Source organism: Quercus lobata, chromosome 4 (genome assembly GCF_001633185.2).
Source record: "Quercus lobata isolate SW786 chromosome 4, ValleyOak3.0 Primary Assembly, whole genome shotgun sequence".
Classification (NCBI taxonomy): domain Eukaryota; kingdom Viridiplantae; phylum Streptophyta; class Magnoliopsida; order Fagales; family Fagaceae; genus Quercus; species Quercus lobata.
The window spans coordinates 62,347,797-62,369,337 of record NC_044907.1 but is presented as its reverse complement, the minus strand read 5'-3'; the positions used below and the strand labels follow the sequence as shown (position 1 = coordinate 62,369,337).

Here is a 21,541-nt window from a genome sequence, read left to right as displayed (position 1 = left end):
TTATTGGAAGGTAATTGATGGGCTTTTTTTTTCGGTTAAAGTGATTTATGGGCTTTTTTTTATTTTTTATTTTTAAGAATATGTTCTAAAAATTAGATCAAACCGACCGGTTCAATTGGTAAAAACCGGAAGTGGAATCAATTTTTCCAATTTTGTGGTCTGTTTTAATATTTAAATTCATTTGGGAACTCAATTTTTTATTTTTTAAAGAAAAAGAACTTGTCTATATTGGCTAATAAATTATGCTTAAATAAAATAGGAAAAAAAAAGCTTAAGCATATTTTAAAACTTAAATTTTAAATAAATTAAGATCAAGTATTAAGCGTTTGTGTTAGAATCCATTTTCCTCTTTTTTGTGTGTGTATGTTTGTTTCACACAAAAAAATAAAAAAAAGATCATGTATTAGGTTATATAATTAACAACGGAGTCATCTAAAGATGAGATTTCTTATAAATAATATTGGAAAGTCAAGTAACTACTTCTCTATATATATAATATAAAATGAAAACTTTTGGTGTTTATTAATTTTTTTCTAATGTTACTACATAAGCTTTTGAAAATTGATATTTTTCTACATTAGAGCATTTTATAAAAATTTATTCTAATTAAAATTACGATTGACATTTCGTACATCTAATCACCTATTTTTTGGGTTCATTACTGTAAGCTTAAACCTAAAAATAAGAAATGAATCCCAGGAAAGAATGTAAAGAAATTGAATAAGCAGGTTTAAAATACAAATTATTCAAGAAATCATTTCATGAATGAAGAAAAGCCTAGACCAATAGCCATCCCTAAAACATTGACTATATTTACTTATAATAGCTTGAGAACTATGAATTAAACAACAAATCCAAGAAACTGACAATCACACTGAGCCATAGAATATCAGGAGACTTAATTCAAAATTTTAGGAAAATGAATGTTTGTCAATAGTCAATACAACATTGTACTAAAAACGATTTTATATATTGTTCGTAATCACCAAATAGTGTATGACAATACCTATTCAGGATTGTTTCTTTCCTTACCATTTTAACCATATGAAACTAATGAAATATGCAGTAGACCTTAACTCATCAATATATATATATATATATATATAGAGAGAGAGAGAGAGAGAGAGAGAGAGAGAGAGAGAGAGAGAGAGAGAGAGAGAGAGAGAGAGAGAGAGAGTTGAGTAAGATCAAAATTAATATTACATTACACCATAATGTTACATTATTGTAATCTTACATTAATGTAATCTCAATATAAGAATACAACATTACATTATTTAGGAATGTGATGAGATTAAGGTAATGTAATATATTTTGTAATTTTAAATTATGGTAATATTAGAAAAAATAAAATAAACTAAAAACCTTAATGTCACATCTATATCTATATATTTATTACTAAAAACTGAAACGTAACATTTAATGTTTCTATGCTCAGGTTGAGCCACATCAACAGCCATGTCATTACTATTTTTTTTTTTCTGAATTTGTCCTACAATTTAGAAATAGTTTTTCTAAATTTAAAAATCCTAATAAAAAGAAAATAATGTCCAACCCTATCTCTTTCACAGTTACAATTTTAGACGGCAACCATTTTTATATTTCACTGTTACAATTTCAAATAGCAACCCTTTTTGTTCTAGGGTTACAATCTCAAGTGGCAACCCTTCAGCTTCCAAATGCTAAAGTTTGGCTTTCTAACTCCTTCATCTCTTCCTCTCCTCACACTATATTAATATTGGAAATTTATATCTGTCTATATATAATATAAAACACCACTCCTTATTGTACCAACTATGTTTACATTTAAAACACCTGAAAACAAGTGACCTTTCATTAGTGGTTTAAACGTTTTGATATTCTTAGTAACATTGTTGGTTAGTAGCCTATGTTAATTTAAAGAAACAATGTTCTGATTCATTAGAACGTTCTGAATCTTGGGTAGTATTTACAAACCCGTTTCATATTCCCAATAAAAGAACTATATATATATATATATATATATATATATATATATAATCCTAACAGTTTACAGATATCTTCTTCTTATTCTTCTTCTTCTTCTTCTTTATTTTTTTTTCTCTATACGCTCCTCTCTTTGTTTCTCTCTCTCACTCTCTTCTGAAAGCCTTCTTATCTCTAGGCTGCCTTATCATACCTCTTCAAGAACAAACCATCCTGGATCAATGGGAAAGTCCCTCTCCAGTTTCCACACATCCAAGGGAGTGTTACCCCAAAATTTCCTAGTTCAATTTCTAATAGTGGTTTTTGTTGTTATATTATTGCAATTTTAATGTGGTTTCCTTCCCTTTGTAAATTTGGATTTTTGTTTAAGGTTTTTGTGTAGGCACTGATTTGTGAGCCTTTGATTTACAGATAAATTTAAAATTCAAAAGGAATTTTTTTATAATAATTTTTATTGGGTTCCATTAGGGATTTCAAAATTAGAGGGGTTGATGTAATACAAAGATGCAGAGATAATAGAGTGTGCAACTAAATGGGCTATCTTAATTGATTTCCTTACTCCCTGCAGAAATATACTCCTAGGGTTGGCCACAGCCTTCACTTGCAATGTTGAGGATAAATTACTTGAAATAGAGATCATGTCTATTGATGAAATAGAGAAGCAGAAGCAAAGCAAAAAAAAGTACTATTATAATGGTTAGCCTTTTCCATTGGTCACCATCACTATTGTGCAAGCATATAAATCTTCTTGAAGCCAACATTTTATGGCTTTTCATGCTTAGCAATTCTTCTTTTGATGTAAATAGTGAAGATCAAAATCTTATTGCTTCTAATAGGAGGTATCAACATGTTTCTAATTTGTAGATTCCACTATTCTAAATATTCTTTAGGTACTGGAAATATTGATTTCCTCTATTACAGCACCTCTAGATTAACCAAGTTCTATTTCTTGGTTATATCTGCTAGGTGTTCGACAAAAGGCCTCTAAGAGCAATTGGTTTTACATGATATTTTTGCACTTATGTTAGTTTACAAGCCTATACAGGTGTTGGGATTATAGTATAGATTAACTGTCATGAACTATTTGATGATGACCCACTAAGTTCTATATTTATGTTTATTTACTTTTATTTATCACAATAATCATAAATATCTTAGACATTGTACCTGAGGTTTGCATTTCTGCATTATGCAAACTGGGGATATGTTGTCTTGGTTTTGAATGGCGGAAATATAATTGTTTGGACTATCTAATGTGTTCATTCATACACCTTTTGATTTATGTTTGGATTGTGCATTCTTGGTTTTATGCTACATTCTAATTTTAGAAATTTTTTTGAAATTAATAATTTTTAAGATTTTTTTTCCAATCTGTGGGTTATTGGTTTATTAATAGATATAAATCATGTTAGATGTCAAAACTCATGTACAAATTAGTCCTCAAATCTCAATTGATTACATCCTAAATGTAATTCCTCATTATTCAAGTTGGCTTGGGCTGGCTATATATAAATATATATATATATATATATATATATATTTGGATTTAGAAAAACGCAAAGGTGTTTAGTGGCAAAGTATTTTTAGGGGAGGCTATGTTGTATCTATTCAATTGTAAAGTGTTTAGTTTGTCATGGGCGTAATTTTTGGTTTGATTCAAGTTGTAGTAATTTTAATACTATTTTATCCAAAAGTTTTTCTCTTTCCAAGGTTCTATTTTCTTTGTATATTAAGTCAAGTTTTTCTCTTAATGATGTTAGGCATAAAGAAAATGGCTAGTTAAATTCTACTGCAAGTCTCTAATATGCCAATAGACCTTCACATCGCTATGCTTTCTATTACTAACTTCACTAACGTAACAGAGCTGTTTGGAAGTAATCTTTAAGAGACAAAGTTTAGCTACAAAGTTGATTGTAGCATTAGGCTACAAACTCACTCAATATCTTTTTATTGGAGGTGAATTTTGAAAAATCCATCACTGGATTATGTCTTCTTTTTATATCCTCCACGTTTGCAAAATTTCAAGAAAATTAAAGATTAATAGCTATGTCATCAATAAATTTTTAAATTGCAAGTTTTTGTAATTTAAAATTATGCATAAAATATAAAATTATAGATTATATAGTAAATAATATCTGATTGACACGAAAATTGACATATGTATTAAGAGCATAAATAACATGTAATTCAATGGTTAGATTTTCAAAATATACAGTAATATTTATTTTATTGAGTGAGTTTGTAGGCTAAAGCTACAACCAATTTTGTAGCTAAACTTTGTCCATCTTTAAGTTATGATATGATGAGTGGAATCCTATTTTACATTCAAAGATATTTTTTTGCCACTCTTCACATGCATCATTTGATCAACTTGAACTAAAATTCTTGCTTGCTTAGTGTTGATTTCATTTACTACAACCGTAAATAAAGGACAACATGGTCCAGCTGAGAAGGTTGCTGTTGTAGCTCTTTCTAAATAAATTTAAAAAAAAAAAACACACACACACACACACACACACACACATTTTCTCTTGTAATTTTTCCCCCATAAAATCTAAAATATCTGTGATAAGAGAAGTTAGAAAATATATGTGATTGATGATAGTATTAACAACAATGTATGATATATGGTACCTCCAATGCATAGCAGATGAATATTAAAACTTCATTTTCACAGGAATATTGGTACATTTGCAATTCAATAATGTTGCTGACCGTGCAATATCACTTTTCTTCTAATGCATGCATAAGCTTAGTTTCTATGTATAATGTATTTTAGATTGTGTTTGGCAAGGAACGATGAAAAATTAGCTGCTTGGAAGGATCGTGGAGCTAATGTTTGCATTAATTACAATATGGAGGATTTTGTTAAAAGGGTGAGGGAAGAAACTGGTGGAAAATGTATTTTCTCTAATATTAAAACCTCACTTTTTTTCAACTACGGATTAGTGAAACTAAAGAATATGATTATTATTTTGTTAAGTGGACATTTTCATACGGAGGTCTTTTTTATTGTTTGTTATTGCCAAGGAAGTTAATAAGTTATTTCCTTTTTCAAGGCATATAAGCTGCACTTTTGGGAGTATCTAGGGTACCACTAAGGGCTTGAAAACAACTTTTGGTTGCTCTTTAGGACCATGTTTAACTTTGCCTACAGGTGAAAAATGAGACTACATCATACAAAAATACAATCCCTCTATAGAATGTATAGCAAAGTAATGAAGATTTCCATCCATGAGAAGTGGAAGCATACAAGCATAAACAAATTATTTTCGTATTTATCTGTATGTAGTTTTTGTTGTTATATTATTGCAAATTTAATGTGGAAATTGTTATATGAACCTATGAAATAACCCTCAAGTTACTATTAACCTTGATTTATTTGTTCATATATACTCTAGAGATAACATATATAATATTATATCATGTTAATATGAAATTAATTGACTTTTATTTATTTATTAGTACTTAATAAAGAAAACAAATATGTATAATATATTAAAATATAATTGCCAAACTTTCCCGTGCATAGCGCGGGTTAGCGACTAGTTATCATTATGTGCATAACATCAATGCACATCACAACTAACCAAATGCTTCCTAAGAGTAGTTGCTACTTGCTATCGATGTGATATGCTCCCAAACTTTTTTCACAAAGTTTCTCTCAACTTAAGAAAATAGTATATTAGATTATATTATCATTTTACTATTTCTATGCATATTATGCATTCATACAAGGTTTCCCTTGCGTCACACATATGAGGGAAAGTTTAGACTTAAAAATATTTAATGATTTTTTTATATATAAAAAAGTTTGATGTTCTTTTCCAAAAAAAAAAAAGTTCAATGTAATAATAACTAAATCCATTAACTATTAACTATTAATTTTATTTATAATTTATAATTAATATTTTATTATACCAAGAAGTAATATGTGTAATTTGTTCAACAAAATATGATAGTCTTAGTGATAAAATACAAATTAGAATAGAATAGAAAAATAAGGGATAAAATGAAGAGAGTCAATATTATGACACAAAACAAACGGTGTTGAGGGTAGTGTATGCTCCACCCACGTTAACTAAGGTTTGTTTTCTAAATTTCCATTATGATTAATTATTCTACTTTCACTTTCTTGGGAGCTCATTCATAATTTATTAATTCTAAATCCTAGAAAAAATTTACCAATATAAAAATGGCATTAATGCACTACGAGAGTGTAGAGCAACCAAACTCTACTCTGGTTGCTCTACACTTTGGAAAATTCTTAGGCACTCTTGAAGCACAAAGAAATTGTGCTCCCTCCTCTCACATTCATAGTGAACCTCATCTTGAATTTAATAAATGAACCTCATCATGAATGTAAGAAGAGGGAGCACAATTCTCCGTACTCCGGAGTACCTAAGAATTACTCCTACACTCTAGAAGTGCATTGATGCTATTTTTCAATTGGTAAGTTTTTTCTAGGATTTAGTATTTAAAAATAATGAATGTACTCCCAAGAAAGTGAAATCATAATAATTAATCATAATGGAAAATGTTTGTGTATGTCATCATTTTAAAAGCAAAATAATTAAGTAGAGCAACCAAACTTTCACTTGCTTGACCGTCAACTAAGGCAGGAAAATATTTCTCTATGTCATCATTTCAGAAGTGTACAATCTACGTCTACACCATAACTATAAGAGCCCATATATAATACAAACTTGCATATGTCCAAACCAATGAAGCTTCACAACCCCAATTTTCCTATATTATGCTCTACATACCTCCATATGATCAGGGATGGCCATACCCATTGGGTAATGGATATGCAACCCTACCCAATCCAAATGTTCTGAGTAATACCCGGTTCTTCATGGGTAGAGTTTAATCGGGTAGGGTATGGATATTACCCGAATTGTTCAGGTAGAGTATGGATATTATCCAGACCTGACCCACAAAAAAAAAAAAAAAAAAAACCACTCTGTCGTCAAAAGACAAAATCACTCTGTATAAAAAAAAAAAGCACTCATTGTCAAATGTCAAGTCCTCCAAGTCGTCTAATCTGTCTTCCCCACACCAAATCCAAGCCTTCAAATCCCAACTTAGCCACAATGGTGAAGAAGTTCATGGAAAAGAAGCCGTTGTCTTCTTCGTCGAAGGTGGTGAAGATGGTGATTCCTTCGGATGTGATTGCAGAGGAATGAAATCGCCGTTTTTTCAACGAAGAGGATTCTTTTAGTTATCGAAAAGATTCGCCGGCTCCGGCAACGGTGATGGAGGCAGATCATCAAGAAGAACGAAATCACGCTACTCCACCTTGGTCAGACCAGCTGATCTCTCTCTCATCTCCCCTATGTCTCCACGCTACGATGGTATCACTCCCATCGCCGTCATTTCCGCCCTTACCTTCCTCCAAATCTCCGATCGCGTTTACAACCTTCTCCACAGTCTCTCTCTCTCTCTCAATCTTTGTTTGCTTGCTCAAAAAATTTTGTGTTCTGATTTTACTTTTGGATTTTCTTTTAACGACTAAGGTGGAGCTAAGTTTCTGTTTGGTTGAGGAGATAATATATATATACAGTAACAGACCAAAGAGTGGGAAAAAAAAATACACGTGGAGGGGTGATAAAACTATTGGTTAGTTGTTGTTGTTGTTGTTGTTGTTGTTTTTTTTTTGTTTGGAGGAAGAATTGGTTAGTTTTTAATTTAAAATGTTTTGGATTTAAAAAAAAAAAAATTAAATGGATTCCGGGTAGGGTATGGATATCCATGGATAATATATTCGGGTAAAATTTAGGTATGAATATTAATGGATATTGATATTTGGGCATCCATGGGTAAGCTTTTCGGGTAGGGTATGGGTATACCCGATCCATACCCTACCCATGGCCATCCCTATATGATTCTACTCTTTACCCTACTATGCTTGCATCCTACCACTTCTTCTGCCACTCCAACAAACGAGACTGACAGTTTGGCTTTGCTCAAATTCAAAGAATCCATTACTAATGACCCAGCTGGAGTCTTGAGCTTATGGAATTATTCTATTCAGTTCTGCAACTGGTATGGAATTACATGCGGCCGCCACCATCAAAGAGCCACGACCTTGGCACTACAGGGGCATAAATTGCGTGGAACCATTACACCTTATGTTGGAAACCTCACCTTTCTTACAGTCATCAACCTCCAAAACAACAGCTTTTATGGTGAAATTCCAAAGGAAGTTGGTCATTTGTTTCGACTACGACATTTAAATCTTTCAAATAACATGCTGGGAGGAGAAATTCCAGCCAGCTTGACCAACTGCTCTAAACTCAAGGTAATTGGCTTATCACGGAACAAACTTATTGGGAAAATCCCAATGGATCTTGGCTCTTTGTCAAAGCTTCTTTATTTTCTGGTTGCTGAAAATAATTTGAAAGAAAGAATCCCACCTTTCTTAGGAAATCTTTCGTTTCTCGAATTATTTTCAGCAACCTTTAATAACTTAAGAGGGAAATATTCCAAAGAGCATAGGTCGTTTGAAAAGCTTATCATTTTTCGTAGTTGGATCCAATATGCTGAACGGTATGGTCCCATCCTCTTTTTACAATTTATCATATATGAGCGTATTAGGATTTGAATTCAACCAACTTAGTGGCGCTCTTCCAGCAAACATAGGCCTCACTCTCCCTAATCTCAAATTATTTGAAATTAGTGGTAATAAATTTGTTGGGCCAATCCCTGGTTCTTTATGCAACGCATCTAAGCTTCAAATAATTGAACTAGCGTATAACAACTTGGTGGGATCAGTTTCGACTAATTTGGGATACCTAAATCTAGGTCACAATAAATTAGGAAGGGATTTGGACTTCTTAATGTCTTTAAGAAACTATAGCAAATTGGAAGTGCTGATAATTGCAATAAACCAATTCGAAGGTGTTTTGCCCAATTTTATAGGCAACTTGTCGACACAACTTAATGCATCATATTTAGAAGGCAACCAAATATCTGGAACGATTCCTATAGCGTTGCAGAATCTTGTCAACTTAATTCTCTCTCACTTGGATGAGAATCATTTCACAGGTGTGATACCTACTTATTTTAGGGAGTTTTAGAAGATGCAAGGATTGTCTTTATCAGGGAACAAATTGTCAGGGCAAATCCCAAGCTCCATGGGCAACCTCACTCAACTGGTTAAATTGGACCTCTCTCAAAACAATTTAGAAGGAAGCATACCTCCAAGTTTTGGTAACTACCGAAGTTTACAACAATTGGATGTTTCACAAAATTATCTTTGTGGAGTTATACCTCAACAGGTTTTTTCTCTTTTCTCTTTGTTGCTATTACTCAATTTATCACACAATTCATTTAGTGGCAAATTACCAGTTGAACTAGGCAATATGGAAAATATCAAGTTTCTAGATGTCTCTGAAAACAGCTTGTTTGGTGAAATTCCCGCAACAATTGGAAATTTAGTGAATTTAAAAAATCTCTACTTGCAAGGGAATTCCTTTGAAGGAATCATACCTTCATCGATGGCTTCTTTGAAAGGCCTTGAACTTTTGGATGTTTCGTGGAACAATTTATTAGGATTTATTCCAAAGGATCTAGAGAAACTTTTATTTTTAAAATATTTAAACATTTCATTCAATGATATTGAGGGCGCACTACCAACAGTTGGAGTTTTCAAAAATGTAAATGCAACATCAATTATTGGAAACAATAAGCTTTGTTGGGGTATTCCACAGTTGCAATTACCAACATGCCTTGAAGTTACAAAATCAAGAAAGCCCCTTGCTTCTACATCAAGAACCACAACTTTTTGTGTTGTTGCATGTGTCCTTCTAGTTTCATCCTTTCTTGTTCTTTATTGGAGGAAAAAATATAAAAAGAACTCATCTTCTATAGTCTCAAAGATGGATCTCCTTCCAACAATTTCATATAAAATGCTTCATCGAGCAACTAATGGATTTTCCCTCAACAATTTGATTGAATTTGGTAGTTTTGGATCAGTTTACAAAACAGTTCTTAATCAAGAAGAAATGTTAGTTGTAGTAAAAGTCCTAAACCTTCAAACTAAAGGAGCTACCAAGAGTTTTGTGGCGGAATGCATGTCTTAAGAAATGGTCAACACTGAAATCTTGTGAAGATCTTAACATGTTGCTCTAGTATCAATTATAATGGTGATGAATTTAAAGCTCTTCTATTTGAATTCATGACAAATGAGAGCTTAGATATGTGGCTACATCCAATGACAGATTGCAAAAATCAATCAAAAAATTTGAGCTTTCTTCAAAGAATAATTATTACAATTGATGTGGCTTCTGCATTAAATTATATGCACAATCAGTGTCAACAATAAATCATGCATTGTGATTTAAAGCCAAGCAATATTCTTCTCAATAGTGAGATGATTGCTCATGTAAGCAACTTTGGTTTTGCAAGACTCCTCACAAGCACCAATGGTTTTTCCTAGAAGTGTACTAGTACAATTGGGTTAAAAGGATCTATCAGCAATGTTGCTCTAGGTATAACCTCTCTTATTTAGTTCTAAATCCTTTACAATCCTATAATATGTTGCTTTTCTCTTTGTCACTTTATCAAAAGATAAGAATTAACTACTTTGTATATTTGAGCATATAAGCTTTTTAATATTCGTAAAATTAGTATAAACATATTAACATACTCTCTTGCTTACTATTTCTTTGTCTCTTATAACAAATATTTACTTGAGAACAAACAAGCACATGATTAATTTTACATAAAATTTAAAATAAAATAAAACATTTAATAGCAAAAAAAATATTCATACTCTGAGAAATTCATAAGTTAATTTGGCAATGGACATTCGATCCTTTGGCTAAGCTTCGTATCTTCTTTGTATGCATATATTTCAATCAAATTGAACGTGCAGGAAAAAAAAAAGTAATTTGGCCCCTCGGGGTAAAGTTTCGTTCATTTTCCTTCTATTGCAGAAGTAATATCATATGTCATATTATTTTTCTATATAGATTCATTTCATTTTCTTTGAATTTGCATTTTATAGACCTTAATCCACTTCATTATAGATAGAAATTGCCTTATTTCCTTCCATTCCACGAGTTGCAGATTTTGGCATGGGTATGGCATCAACTGAGGGGGATGTATATAGCTACGGAGTTCTCGCGTTGGAAATGTTTACACGAAGGATGCCCACTGATGATATGTTTAAAGATGGTTTGAATCTCCATAATTTTGTTAAGATGGCATTACCAAAAAGACTTGCTCAAGTTGTTGACCCAATGCTTTTGCCAAGAGAAGTTGAAGAATTGGTAATCATGGCAATAGAAAAAGATGACAATGATAATGAAATTGAAGTAGAAGAAGCTAATAATATTGAGGATTCAAGGCATATTGATGTTGACATGCAAAAGTGCTTACTCTCAATTCTTAACATTAGAACCTTATGTTCATTGGAATCCCCAAAAGAGAGAATGAATATGGAGGAAGTCATTAGGGAATTGCAATTGATAAAAAGTGCTTTCATTAGTTTGGGGATTCACAGAGGCAGACCAAGTAGAGCTCTAGTAAGGGGTATTTTGTTTTGATTATAAGACTACATTAAGTAGTGTGTCCTATTCATTTACTTTGATTTCATTCAGTCCCCAAATACTTCTATTAAAAACGCATGGAGATTTTATGTTGGCCTTTTTATTAATTTTGAGGAGATTATCATAGCTGATTGTAAAATTGGATTTTCATTTCTCATTCATGATCAAAATACTAAACAGAAATTGTCATCTTATTAAAACCAACAACCTTCTTGTAATAATTCCTGTGATGCCCCAATTTGATTGATTGTGTGATGTGTATGGATGTGTGATGAGTCCCACATCGGGTATTTACTGGGTAAATCTAGGCTTTATTAACAACTACAAAGAGTCTCAAATGTGACTAGTCTTTCTGAGGTATAGTGCAGATGTGGTTAGTGCTTTTCCTTGGGTCGTTACATATGGTATCAAAACCAGCCCGGTAATCTCGTGTGGGCTCAGAGACACTACCCCACATAGTGGGCCCTAATAAGGACATTAAGGATTTAAGTGGGGGAGATTGTGATGCCCTAATTTGATTGATTGTGTGATGTGTGTGGGTATATGATGAGTCTCACATCGGGTATTTACTGGGTAGATCAAAGCTTTATTAACAACTACAAAAAGTCTCAATTGTAACTAGTCCTTTTGAGGTATAGCGCAGATGTGGCTAGCGCTTTTCCTTAGGTCATTACATAGATTGTAATGCCCCAATTTGATTGATTGTGTGATGAGTCCCACATCGGGTATTTACTGGGTAGATCTGGGTTTTATTAACAACTACAAGGAGTCTCAATTGTGACTAGTCATTTTAAGGTATAGCGCAGATGTGGCTAGCGCTATTTCTTGGATCGTTACATATGGTATTAGAGCCACCCTGGTAACCCCGTGTGGGCTCTGAGATACTACCTCACAAAGTGGGCCCTAACGAGGACGTTGGAGATTTAAGTGGGGGAGATTGTGATGTCCCAATTTGATTGATTGTGTGATGTGTGTGAGTGTGTGATGAGTCCCACATCAGGTATTTACTGGGTAGATCTGGGTTTTATTAACAACTACAAGGAGTCTCAATTGTAACTAGTCCTTTTGAGGTATAGCACAGATGTGGCTAGCGTTTTTCTTTAAATCGTTACAATTCCTATCCCTTTTCTTATGTTATCAAGGCTTAAAATGGTGAGCTAAAGAATTTTTTTTTTTTTTGTGAATTGCAGAGGCGTGAAACAAATAGAAGAAATTAAATGTCTTTAATAATGCCTGGATTAAGCATGGGATTAGGCATTTCTACCTGATCTATTATAATATTATGCTAGTTTAATATCCCTTTTTGAAAGAATCAATGGATGATTTTTTTTTTTTTTTTTCACTTCTAGTGTTGGAGTCGTGATTTTCTTTCTCTTCTGGTGTACGAGTGTTCTTCATGTATTGTGCTTTGTTCTACTACAATAATATGTGACTGTGTTTGTACTAATAATCAACTCAATTCCTAAAGCCTTTTGTAGGAAGGGAACGCATCAAAGATATATGGCATTATTCTAGTGTACAAATAAAAGTGGATCTTTTGTTTAATTTCCCTTTAAACTTAATGTTCTAGATTACAGTATCTTGTGGCTTTAGAGAGCATAACAATCAATCTAAGTTTCAATTTATTATATAAGACTTTAAACAAACACAAGAACAATCACCCTTTACTGCCTAGAATTAATTCTTCAAGGATTCAGGTTCGAATATATGTTTTATTGAAAAAGAAACAAAGAATACAATCTATTCAAAGAACAAAAGGTCATTCAGCTATCAAAATTACTAAGCCTAAAAGAAGCCCACTCGACCAACAAAACAAACCAAAATACAGAGTTAACCTGTGCATTAATAGCACAAGCTAAACAAACATCTGTGAACTATGAACAGGAAAAAACTTGTTTAATATCAACCTCCCACAACAAACAGTCTAGCACACGGCAATAGCCTTAGTAGCTAATTGGCAATCTATAGCAGCAACAATCTGCAAAATCCAGGTCTGTTTTTGCACCTCTAGCTGCATTTACTTGCAAGGAAAAAGCAAACAGCTGACTTCAGTAAACTGCTCAAATGCAACTCATAACCCAAGCAAAGTGAATAAATATAGTGCAATACAATCAGCCATAGTTATGGTGAGTTTGGTTCAGCTTTTTGTAAAAGTGCATAATGAAAAAGTGGAGTTTTCAAAAAGTGCATAATGAAAAAGTGCATTTTCAAAAAGCTGAGTGTTTGGTAAAAACTGTTAAAAAGTGCTTTTTGAAAAAACTGAGTGTTTGACTAGCACTTATAAAAGTGGCAGTTTGAGAGATAAATTACCAAAAATGACAATGCATATATAAGAGCATCTCCAGCAGGTTAGACAAATTTTTGTATTGTTTGGACAATCAACAGTGACATTTATCTTTTTTCTACCCACTTTTTTAATCACAGTGACATTTATCTTTTACCTACCCACTTTTTTAATCTTTATTTAATCTTTTTCTATTCATTCTCAACAATTATATTTTTCAACAAAAAATGTTATATCCACAATATTTTTTACAATACTTTCACAAGAATCATAACAAAATCTTATATGGAAAGTTGTTTCTAGTTCTAATTTGAACTCATTACTGAAATTATATTTTTACTCACCAATATTAATTAATTAGTTAAAATTTATTGTAAAAATATTGTGAAAATATTGTGGTATTATTTTTAAATTGTGATTTCTTCTATTTTGCCTTTTATTTCATCCATACGTTTCCTCTTTTTTTTTTTTTTTCTTTTTCTTTTTCTCTTGCATTTTGTCAACCACACACATATACCCATATTAGTACATCCTCTTCTTTTTTTTTCCTTTACTTTCACTTTCCAGAAGCTCCTCACTCTTTCTTTCTTTAGCTCTCTGAGGTCTTTCTACTCTCTTTTTTTTTCTTCTATCGGCTTCTATTTTTCTTTTTCTTTTTCCTGAAGCTCCTCACTCTTTCTATATTTTTCACTCTTTCTTTCTCCAACTCTCTTTTCTTCTATCGGCTTCTATTTTTTTTTTTTTTCCAGAAGCTCCTCCCTCTTTCTATATTTTTCACTCTTTCTTTCTCCAACTCTCTTTTCTTCTATCAGCTTCTTTTCTTTTTTCTTTTTTTTTCCAGAAGCTCCTCACTCTTTCTATTTGTTTTGATTTTAGATTTGTTGTTTAAATTATATCAGTTTTATGAAAGCAAGAATTTTTTTTGCTTTTATTGTTGTGGTTTGATTAATTTTATTGTTGTGGTTTGATTAATTTTATTGCGTGAGTGAACTTCAGGTGAGATGAATTTGCTGAGGTTGTGCGTGATCTGAAGAAGACACCTTGCCCTTTATTGAAGGGTAATTTTGGTAATTGAAGTCACCCAACAGATATATATCAATCACCCACTCTAGCTTTTACAATTATGGACCGAAACATGTCCATTTTTCAAACGCACGTTTCTTCACAAATATAAAACGCAACTTTAAGCAAAAAGTTGCGTTTTATACTCACCAAACACTAAACTTGGGCTGGCTTTTTTAAAAAGCCAACTTTTGGGCTCAAAACGCCCAAACAAACGGGCACTTAATACAGCATCCTACTACCACAAACAAAATCGAAACCTTTGCCATTTTCCATTTATCCAACAAGCAGCTCCATTATAACTCAAAATCCACACAAATTCCACAATTGACTGCAGAAATTAAAGATCATTGAGCCGTGGAGATCAAAATAGAATTTTTTTAAGCCCCAAAGTCAGCAAAGAATCCTATTTAGAGTGGAAGTAGGGAATTTTTCTTTGAACTCAAGCTTGCCTCTAACATCTTTCTTTACTTTTTAACAGGATTTGCTCCATAGTTAAGATTGGGCCATTATGGATGATAGCCTTCTTTTGGCACCAAATATAATATATAGATGGCCACCATCCAATTTTATATATGGATGCTGTAAGTCCCTTCCCTTTGAGGTTCCTAACGGCCCAATCCCCATAAACATGTGTCCGGAAAGATCACTAAATAAAGAAATGGCTCATGCTTTCAACACAACCCCTGCATAGCACACAAAGTGGGTCACTTGTGTAACCCCACTGGGACAGCCTACCTCTGTGGTTAATTTATTCTTGATCACCAATAAGCCAATGAGAGCATGCTTTGGTATGGTAAGGTTGAACCACAAGAGCTTCCAACAGTCCACCACCTCAGCCTTATGCCTCGTATGTGGCTGCAAAAGAGAAGCAACCTGTCTTGGTGATGGTCCACTTAGCCTTATCCTCTTCCTTTAGATCTATGAGACTTAATTGGCTTTAAATTATGACTAGATCCGCAGATCTAGCAGGCTTCCAAACCAAAGTTCTATTTTTAGGACTGAGTCCACCTTAGCCTCATAGCTAATTACTGCATCATATATAATCCTATATATTTCCAAATTTAAGTAGAAGTATTCCAACTAGGTGCCAACGATAATGCCATAGGAAGATTCTTTTCCCAAGTCTAACCCAATTTACAGCAGACAGATACTGTATCTCATAGACATGTATGCCTAGTGTTTGACCTCTTGTGGCATTCCTACTTAAGACACAGAATGTGGCACAAAAGAATATATTGAACCGTGATTTTTAATGCTTCCATGTATACGTGCAAGCAACAGAGAGAGTAGAGAGATATGCATTAGAAAAAATAGCTTAAGAAAAAAAAAAAAAAAAAACTCATAAATCATGAAAAACGAATGGTATTGGAAAGTATAGTAAGTAGTAACAAGGCTTCTTCTGCCAATCGCTTCACGCCTGCTGGCACATAGCCTTGGCTTTTGGATATCATATCGAACCCAAACACAAAGTCCATCATATAAGCCCATCAGATAATTTGTTTTCAAAATCCATCTACAATAAAGTCCATTCCAAGATGTATTTCATAATCCAGTACCTACACTGAAGTTTGACCCAGCTCAATCAGCCCAATCCAGCCAATGAATACTGAATACACCGTTTCTAACTAAATAAATTTGTATTCACAATCTTGCCAGTGAAACTCACATTTCAACTTTCAAGCACAAGCTTGCATTTTGTTATGTTTTAGGGAATTTAGGGATTTTCACGTAAGACACACGTATGTACTATTGTTTTTGAAAATGCTTTGTATGAAATCTGGGATGCTAAAAGTAACTGCGTATAAAGATCTATTGAATTTGCCTTAATATATTTCTTTGCGCTGAAAAAACAATGCTGTTTACTGTCACAAAAATAGCCTTGCCTAATGGAAATTGGAAACTAGTACGTGAACGGTGCTAGTTTAAGAAAGTAAAAAAACAGACGTGAGATTAGGGAGCATGGGAAACCGCAAATTCAAACAAACAAACAAACAAAAAATACACACACACACGGGGTAAGCTTTGATAAAAGGGAAAAGAAAAAAAAGTGAAAACATGGAGTGATCGAAGAAATATAGGAGAGTTGAAGGCTTGAAGCAATTTGCTGAATACTCAGTTTAAAAACCAACTGGAGAGTGGTTTTGTTTTGTATTTACGTGAGAATTAAAGATATATTTTTATTGAGTTGTCCAATTTTGTCTTTGATTAATAAAATGAAATAGGCTTCATGAATCTTAATTAGTCTTTTGTCATCGAATAAGAGATTAATGGTTCCACTCCTTTTAACACCAAAGCTCAATTACTAGCTCTTGTTATAGATTTAAAATACTACTCTATCAAAATAATGATAACTAGTCACTAATTCATGCGATACATGAAAAAGCTATTGACTCTAAAAAAAAATGATGAAATATTTAATTTCTATACTTTTCCATAATTTAAAAGTGTTGTCTAACATTGAACATTATTGAGTTGCAAATACATAGTTACCAAAACCTGCAAAGTAATTTACAATTCTTAAATTAGGGAGTGTTTGTTTCGGTAGTAAATGGAATCCGGAAAATATTTTACACCACGAGGCATGTTTGAATTGGCCGGAAAATTCAATCAAATGGAAAATGATTTTCGTTGATAGTAAAATACCCAACTGTGACCCATAAATCATTTTACTCTTTTATTTTACCTTCAAACCATTTCCACTCTCCTCATAGAATTTCTCTCCTCACTCACTCTTATCACTCATGCCAAGCCCAAGCCAAACGACGGAGAGAGCTATCGCCGGTAAAGCCCAAATCTAGTCCCTGACCCACGACCCCGCCGGTCTGATCGCACGGCTCAAACCCATCGCTGATCTGATCACGCCGCCTTAACTCCTCCGTTTTGATCAAACTCATCTCCAATGAACCTAGCTAAACCCACCCTGATTTCACCACATCCCAGTCCTCGACCCACGACCCCGCCGGTCTGATCACGCTGTTTAAACCCATCGTCGATCTGATCACGCCACCTCAGCTCCTCCGTTGTGCTCAAACCCATCTCTGATGAACCCAGCTAAACCCACGATTGGTCTTGCGACTTTAGATTTTGATTGTGTTAAATGTTTTTATTTTGATTTTTGGTTGTGTTAACCGTATATTTTGAAATTTTTTGTAATAAAATTTGTTTAGATGCTGAGAAAATGGTTGAGAAAATGTGAAAAATTTGTAGGAAAATAGCATTTTTTACCAAACACCGAAAATCGATTTTTGAATTATTTTCCATTGTAGAACCAAACACCCGGATTTCATTTTCTTTACGGGAATTCACTTTCCCCTGCATTCATTTTACACTCGGAATTCGATTTACATTGAACCAAACGCAGCCTTAATAAAACAAAACTCCTAGTAGTTATATATACACACACACTCAAAACTAATATAAATTGAAAATATATAAACAAAGATCACGATATAAGGAAGACACACCAAGTTTCAAATTTGAGTAGCAATATGACTTTCTCGTAGTAATAAAAACATAAAAAATTCAAAAATATGGAACAATATCAAAATTATAATACCTAATTCCATTATCTTTTATATTGAATCCAAATAAATAATTAATCAACCAAAAATCATAGCTTTTAATAAGAAAACAAAAAATTACATGAACCTAAATAAAAAGCATTTAAGGTGAAGAATTAAAATCAACCTACTGAGACATAAATACCAAAAACCCCAAGACTTAAAATTTCGAAATTTTTAGAATCCCCAAATTCTACTTCAAAACCAAACCAAATTCAACAAATTTATATATAACATACCAAATAAAAATTTATCGTTCCCTAGGCTGGAAAACATAGGTTGCAGCTTTGATATTTCTCCAAAAAAAATAGAGATGCTTTATCTGCCATGTATAATATATAAAAAATAATTAGTAGAAATTTCAATCCAAAAACTAAACTCACGAAACAATGTCAATATAAATATGGAGATTAACCCAAATACTCAAAAGAAAATCAATTCTAAACATAACGAAAAAATAAGATAGAAAGAAAATCTCAAGCACATATGAAAGAAAATAAAAAATTCGACATAAAAGATAAAATTCACTAATAACAATATAAACAAATATCCACATATGTTGAATTGAAATTTTATTAACAATAACAATATAAACAAATTCGACATAAAATTCATTAATTAAAGAAGAAAGTTGAATCAAATTGCTTGCGTTTTTTTTTTTTTTTTTAATCCTAAAGTGAAGTTAAGTTTATGTGGCGTTTGGTACGGGAGAATCCACATTACTCCGGCATCTAGATTCCTTGGAATGTAATTCATTGCAATTTGGATGCCTAAAAATGTAACTATTCCTATGTTTAGTTTAAATGAGAATCTAATAAGATTCCTAAGAATGTGAGATGATAATATTTGGTTTATTTCTAGGAATCTTAAATGAATCACTTATTTTTTTCCATTCTATCCTTAGATTTGAATGTGAACTACAAAGTCCTTTAAAAAAATTCTTCCTCTAAATAAATAATGAAAAACAAAATATAAACTATAAATTATGACAAATTCATTAAAACTATAGTCTAACATTTCAAAATGACAAGTACAATACAAAAATAACTATTTAAATTCTCAAATGCTTTATTCTTAATAATAATTTTTAAAGGAGCTTAACCAATAACAAAACAACCTGACATTGTTTAGGTCTATAAGACCATAGAAGAAGTAATAAAAATAAAAGTAGTTCATCAACAGTGCATACTTGGCAATAATGGAGGGTTTCCTTCAAACTTTTTTTTTCCCATGCATGAAACCTAAATAGAACTTTGTTAAAGAACATATCAACAGAGTTGTCTATCCTATTTATGTTATTTTGGTGGGAAAAGATAAAGACAAGGGAAAATATATTAATGATTTGTTTTATTTTTTATCTTAATTGCTTAAATGACAAGGAAAAAGAGTTAAAATTGTCAATTTTTAAAAATACAATTTCCTTTAAGCTTGGGAATCTAGATACCCACATGTTTTAAAAGAAATCCACATTCCTACGAAAAGGGGGTTAAAGGGAGAATCTAGATTGCCCTGGCATCTGATTCCCGAACGTGATTTGCAACCAAATATGGGAATCTTTAAACATTCTTGAGAATCCTAAAACATTACCACATACCAAATGCCACATTAGGGTTTTAAGGTGGTAATTGTTAAGGTTTTGAGGAGGGAAAAGAGACTCCTAACAAGAGTCCTTCTCTCTCTTTTCTTTTTTCTTTTCCTTAATCCTAACTTTTTTTTTCATTGCGTGAGTCCCTCTTCTTCTTCTTCTTTTTTTTTTGAATCCTAAAGTGAAGTTAAATTTAGGGTTTTGAGGTGATAATTTTTAGGACTTTGAGGGGGGGAGAGAGTGTCCTAACAGGAGTCTCTCTCTCTCTCTCTCTCTCTCTCTCTCTTTCTTAATCTAATGTGAGTCTTTTTTTTTTTTTTAACGTGAGTCTCTTTTTTTTTTCTTTTTTTCTTTTTTCCTTTTTTGAGTCCTATCAGAATTTTTGTTTTTATATAGATTATCAACGTTTGAGTTTGAGTTTAAGTTGGAGTTATTAAAGAGATAGAGTTTCACTCCTTGTTAAGTTTTTGATATTGCACAGAATCAGTAGGTTGACCGCTCCAGCTTCGGTGGGCTACTGGTGGCTGTGGAAGGCCTACAAAAATGAACACGCAATCAAAAAAGGGGACCGGAGTAGACCGGCTAAACACCCTCCGATGGCTAATTTAGTTTCTCACAAGAATGGAGTTCTAACTTTTTGGGAGTAAAGTGTCAGAATGTACTTACCTTTGTTTAATTCAAACTGGTCCTTTATATAGAGAACCTTGGAGCGGTTTATCAAGTTAGTAACTTCCCTAAGATTCGTGGAAACCAACGAATCCAAAGATAACTTCCCCAACGGCTACAGAAGTCGTAACCGCTTATGGAAGTTAAGTATTCGGAGAATTTATGGTGATAATCATGGATTTGGTAACCGCTCCAAGATCCTGAGATTTTCCTAAGTGTTGCACGTTCATCTATCCATTTCATGGACGATGTGGTCGTTCTTTGGACGTCTGATCATCGTCCATAGGCGACTTCATCTTCGTCCATGGATTATTTTATTGCCCATGAATGATATTATCGTCCATGAACATCCTTCTCATCCTTGGGTACTTTCTGATCCTACTTGCTCTCTAGGTCCTGGACGATACCTTTGGACGAATTGGAAATCACTAATTTTTTGCTATCCTATCAGTTTTGATTAAACAAAAATAATTTTGTTTTAAAAAAAATGATAATGATGAGTTTGAGTTTAAGTTGGATTTGTTAGAGAGATAGAGTTTCACTCCTTATTAAGTTTGGACTAAACGAAAATAATTTCATTATAATAAAATGATATTTTTATTTAAATACTGTGCTGACATGAAAAATTGTGAGAGTTTTAGAGACTTCGGCTTTATATATATATATATATATATATATATATATATACACACACATAGATAATAATCATAATAATAATAAGCAAAAAGAAAGGGAAGGTATAAAAAAAAATGAGTAAATACCTAATGCAATTGGAGCCCCTTTGCTAAGAAACGGGCTTCAAATGACTAACATCACAATGATTTGGCCCTGCCCCACCAATAATTTGCCCTTCAAACAC

The 21,541-nt window shown here is 32.6% G+C and overlaps 2 protein-coding genes across 2 annotated transcripts; both read left to right on the top strand.

The window, feature by feature from the left end:
- The first annotated feature begins 7,807 nt into the window (after positions 1-7,807).
- LOC115985547 (LRR receptor-like serine/threonine-protein kinase EFR) lies at positions 7,808-8,572 on the top strand. Its single transcript, XM_031108486.1, has one exon. The coding sequence runs from the start codon at positions 7,808-7,810 to the stop codon at positions 8,570-8,572; it is 765 nt and encodes a 254-aa protein (XP_030964346.1).
- A 478-nt stretch (positions 8,573-9,050) lies between these two features.
- On the top strand, positions 9,051-11,519 carry LOC115985546 (receptor kinase-like protein Xa21). The gene is made up of 2 exons (XM_031108485.1): positions 9,051-9,983; positions 11,001-11,519. Exons 1-2 carry the CDS (start codon positions 9,051-9,053, stop codon positions 11,517-11,519), a joined length of 1,452 nt encoding a protein of 483 aa, XP_030964345.1.
- The last annotated feature ends 10,022 nt before the right edge of the window (positions 11,520-21,541 follow it).